At 50.1% G+C, this 5,081-nt stretch overlaps 1 protein-coding gene across 1 annotated transcript; it reads right to left on the bottom strand.

Annotated features, from left to right (window-relative positions):
• Positions 1 to 546: 546 nt before the first annotated feature.
• LOC145957813 (uncharacterized) lies at positions 547 to 4,125 on the bottom strand. Its single transcript, XM_083074219.1, has 3 exons — positions 3,397 to 4,125; positions 1,423 to 3,312; positions 547 to 1,302 (listed from the first exon to the last, which is right to left on the bottom strand). The coding sequence occupies exons 1-3, from the start codon at positions 4,123 to 4,125 to the stop codon at positions 547 to 549; spliced, it is 3,375 nt and encodes a 1,124-aa protein (XP_082930345.1).
• Between the last annotated feature and the right edge of the window lie 956 nt (positions 4,126 to 5,081).

Genomic DNA, 5,081 nt, shown 5'->3' with positions numbered 1-5,081 from the left:
GAGTGCTTCCCGGTTAGTGTCTTCATCGAACTGTGTTCGCCTTAGCGAAGGTTCCCCCACCTCAACCGGGATCATTGCATCTGTGCCGTAGGTCAGCCGGAAAGGGGTCTCTCTGGTTGAACTCTGTGGGGTGCACCGGTATGCCCATAGGATGTCCGGTAAGTGATCCGGCCAGGATCCCTTAGCTTGTCCAAGTCGTCGTTTTAACTCCTTTAAGATGACTTTGTTCGCCGCTTCAGCCTGCCCGTTGGATTGGGGATGTTCGACCGAGGTCATCTTATGTTTGACACCTATCTCGGTCAAAAATTCGTTGAAGCGTCGATCGGTGAATTGTAGACCATTATCCGTTATCAAGGCGTATGGGATTCCGAAACGTGTGACGACATTCTTCCAGAAGAACTTTTGGACATTGTTGGCCGTAATGGTAGCCAACGCTTCTGCTTCGATCCACTTAGTGAAGTGATCTACTGTTACTACCAGGAATTTCACTTGCCCCCTACCCGGCGGGAATGGTCCGAGAATGTCCATGCCCCAAACAGAGAATGGTCATGGAGTGGTTATAGGATGGAGCTCCTCTGGAGGTTGATGCGTCAGAGGTCCATGTTGTTGACACTGCCTGCAATGTTGTACAAACTTGGCACAATCGGTTTTCAGAGTGGGCCAGTAGTAACCAGCCCGAATCACTTTTGTCGCGAGAGTCCGGCTTCCAGAATGAGTTTCGCACACTCCTTCGTGAATTTCTTGGAGAACATAGCTTGCCTGCTCGGGAGTGAGGCATTTCAACAAGGGGGAGGAAATGCCTCGCTTATACAATTCTCCGGCAATCAACGTATACCGTGCGGCTGTGGTCCTCATCTTCTTCGCTTCTAGGGAATCTTCGGGCAATTCCCCGGTCCGAAGGTGGTTTACTATGGCATCCATCCAACACGGGCTTCCCTGATCAATCTTCAGGCATTCAGTTTCATTGATGCTCGGGCTAAGTAACTCTTGTTGTATCATGCTACGCAAATGGCTAGTTTTCTTGCTACTAGCGAGTTTAGCTAGTTGGTCGGCCCTAACGTTGCGTTCCCGGGGAGTGTGTGTGACTCGGACCTCTTCGAAGTTGCTTCTTAGCTTATGGAAAGCATGAAAATACAATAGCAAAGTCGGATCTCTGATCTGGAAAGTGCCGTTAACTTGCCCTGTTACCACTTGTGAATCGCTAAAGCACTGGAGCTTAGTGATGCCGAGTTCGGCGGCCAACCTTAGTCCCGCGAGAAGGGCCTCGTATTCTGCTTGGTTATTAGAGGCTTTGAATCCAAACTACAATGATTGTTCTATTATTATTGTCCCCGGTCCTTCCAAAATGATATCGGCGCCGCTGCCGTGTTGGTTGGACGATCCGTCTACGTGTAGTGTCCATGAGTGTGGCTCAGGGGTTACTGGCGGAGTGAATTCGTTGATGAAGTCGGCCATACATTGCGCCTTGATGGGTCCCCTTGGCTCAAAACGAATATCAAATTGCGATAATTCGATGGACCAAGCGACCATCCTTCCAGCCAATTCGGGCTTTCGTAGGACTTTTGCAATGGGGCTATCTGTTCGGACCAGTATCCTGTGGCTTTGGAAGCAGTGTCGAAGACGCCTGGCTGTATGCACAAGAGCGAGAACGGTCCTTTCGAGATGTTGATATCTCGTTTCGGCCTCTTGTAAGACCCTGCTGATGAAGTATACCGGCCTCTGCTCTGTTGTTTCTTGCACTAATACAGTGCTGATGGCTTTGTCTGAGATCGAAAGGTATACTATCATGTCCAGCTGAGGGTCCGGTTTGGCTAGCAACGGTGGAGCGGTTAGTATTATCTTGAAGTTTTGGAAAGCAGATTCACATTCATCGGTCCACTTAAACTTGGTGGCTTTCTTTAGTAGGGACATAATGGGTCTGGATCGGTCCGCCATGCAGGGCAGGAATCGGGCTAGGGAAGCGATTCGTCCGGCTAAGCGTTGCACTTCCTTTACGTTAAGAAGGCTTCTCATATTGATAACGGCCTGACACTTATCCGGGTTGGCTTCTATGCCTCTCTTTGACAACATGAAGCCGAGAAATTTTCCCCCTGCAACTCCGAAGGTGCATTTAGCTGGGTTCAATCGCATGTTGTGCCGCCTTACCTCGTCAAAAATCACTTTCAGATCTCTTAAATGATCAGCGGCGGAGTTGGATTTGATTACCATATCATCCACGTAGACCTCCAAACATGCCCCAATTTGTTGAGAAAAAATCTTGTCCATGAGGCGCTGGTATGTGGCCCCTGCATTCTTCAAGCCGAATGACATTACCTTGTAACAAAAATTGGCTGAGTCTGTGATGAATGCGGTCTTGGTTTCGTCTGGGGGGTACATCGGTATCTGATTATACCCCGAATAAGCATCTAGGAAACTTAATCTTTGATGGTCGGCCGCCCCATCGACCAATGCGTCGATGTGGGGCAGAGGATAAACATCTTTTGGGCATGCTTTGTTCAGATCCGTGTAGTCTGTGCACATTCGCCACTTCCCATTGGATTTTTTAACCATTACCACGTTGGCTAACCATGTGGAGTACTTGACCTCCCTTATGAATCCGGCTTGAAGCAATTTGGCAGTCTCTTCTTTTATTGCTTGAGATCTATCTCCCCCCATTTTCCTCTTTTTCTGGGCGATAGGCTTGGCATCTCGACAGACCGAGAGTCGATGACAATGGAAGCCAGGGTCGATGCCGGGCATGTCGGCCGCTGTCCAAGTGAATAGGTCCGAGTATCTCAACAAAATTCGCTTGATGTCCTCTGCTTCCTTTTCTGTTAAGCGGGAACTTAGGTATGTGACTTGTTCCTCCCTTTTTCCAAGCTGGAACGGAATGGTTATTTCCGTCGGCTCGACCCTATACTCGTCCTCAATTCTGGGGTCAAGCTCCAAAGCTTCCAACTTGGAGGGACCAATGTCTCCAATGACGTTGACTTCTTGGTGTCGAGTCGGTTTCGGAGTCGGTTGTACCTTTAGGCTGGCCAGGTAGCATTCGCGGGCTGTCTTTTGATCGGCATGTAACGTGGCGATTTTGCCGTCTTCAGACAGAAATTTCATTGCCAAGTGGGGGGTAGAGACGATGGCCCTCAGCTTATTCAAGGAGGGTCGACCCAGAAGGATATTGTACGATGTGTTGGCATTCACCACGACGTATCGTACTTTAATCCTTCGTCTCTGCCGATCGTCTCCAAAATAAGTATACAGGTCTATTGTTCCTCGAGTGTCGACACGCTCACCTGAGAACCCCACCAAAGGCTCATCGTAAGGTGTCAATTCCTGCTCTGGGATCCCGAGTTGTTCAAAAGTTTTCCAGTAAAGGATATCAGCCGAGCTTCCCTAATCAACGAGAGTTTTCCTTACAATACAATTGTTGATTTCCACACTGATGACCATGGGATCATCTTGCACTAGGTCCACACCCTGGAAATCTTGGTCGGTGAATGTAATATGGGGCATATGGATGACTGCTGCCCGGTCTATAGTGTTAACCGACTTGATCGCCCTCAGGTGCTTCTTTCGCGCCGAAGATGAGCTTCTGCCCCCCGCAAAGCCTCCTGCAATGGTGTTTATGACTCGTCTGGGTTGATTTCGGTCGCCTTGGTTCCTGTCTTGAGACCTACTCCGCTCCCTGGATCGGTTTTGCCGAGGTGCTCGATCTCGATTCCCCCTTCGGTATTCTCTTCTTCCTTCACGATTGTCGCTCCCTCGATGATCCGTCGATCGAACATAATTCTGAAGATGTCCCGCCTTGACAAGATCTTCAATTCGATCCCGAAGGGCGGAGCATTCTTCAGTTGTGTGCCCCCTGTTTCGATGGAACTGGCATGTTTTTGTTTTGTCGGCGTGCGGCGGGGTCATGGCTCTTCTTGGGACGGCCAAAACTTCGGTGGCCAGGGCATGTTCCAACACTTTAGCCCTGCTGGTGTTAAGTGGTGTGTACTGCAAATATCTCGGCCCCCTGGCATTCTTGTCCCGATCTGGCATATCTCTTTGGCGCTGTCTAGGAGGCTCTTTGTCGTTTTCCTTTTTGGCGAGCGATAGATCGGGTCGATTTTGACTTCGGAATTCCGCCAGTTCGTCCATCTGCATGTATTTGGTAGCCCTTTGTCGCAGGTCATCCAGGTCCCGGGATGGTTTCTTGCACAGGCTGTTGACAAAAGGTCCGGGTCTTAGCGCTGTGGTTAGGTGATGCATCGCTACGGCCGGATCCAGATCTCGGATAGATAACGTCATTTTTTGAACCTTTCCATGAAAGTTCTCAAAGGTTCCTTTTTCTCTTGACGTACGTTGACCAGCGCGATGGACGTGAGCTGATGAGGTCGGCTCGTGGCGAACTGTATTACAAAGCGAGAAGACAAGGACGTGAAATAGTCCACGGTCCCGGGTGGAAGCCTGGTAAACCAGTTGAGTGTCGGTCCTTTTAAGGAGGTGGGGAAGACTTTGCAAAGAATAGCGTCCTCGTCCGTGTACAGGCCAACCTGGGTGACGAAAACATCCAAATGCTCTTCAGGGTCGGTGGTTCCGTCGTATTTTTCTAAGGTCAGGTTTTTCCAGTTGTCGGGCAAACGAGCCCCGGCAATTTCTGGCGTGAATGGAGTCCTTCCCTGTCTTCGTTGTTGGTCTTGCGTTGTCGCTGGTCCACCTGATGGGCGAGGAACATTGACTTCCTTATACCATCCGGATGATTCACCTTGGTCCCGGGTCGACTGGTTGCGTGTATCGTACGACGGGTGCCACGTCCGATTATCGCTCCTGAGCTCGGCATTTTCTCTTCTCAGGGTCGATAATTCGTGAGCGTCTTTTTCTCGAAGCCGCCTGAGTTCCATCATTTCGGCCTTCAGTTGCTCGATGGCCGATGACGGATTAGGCTGTTGAGATCGGTCCACGTATGACTCTTCCATTCCATCCTCGTTCTGATTAGTTTGTTGCCTAGGATTGTCCCGGGGCATCCTGTAGGGGTACTCTGCGGCTGCGTTCTCCTGTTGACTTCTTGTAAGTACCATCTCGCTTCAAGGTCGAGAACCGTTCTGGTTTCGGCCCCATGG

Source organism: Cajanus cajan, chromosome 5 (genome assembly GCF_000230855.2).
Source record: "Cajanus cajan strain Asha chromosome 5, NIPB_CcT2T_4, whole genome shotgun sequence".
Taxonomy (NCBI): Eukaryota; Viridiplantae; Streptophyta; class Magnoliopsida; order Fabales; family Fabaceae; genus Cajanus; species Cajanus cajan.
Note: the sequence above shows the minus strand (reverse complement) of the source record. Positions and strands in the feature narration are given on the sequence as shown.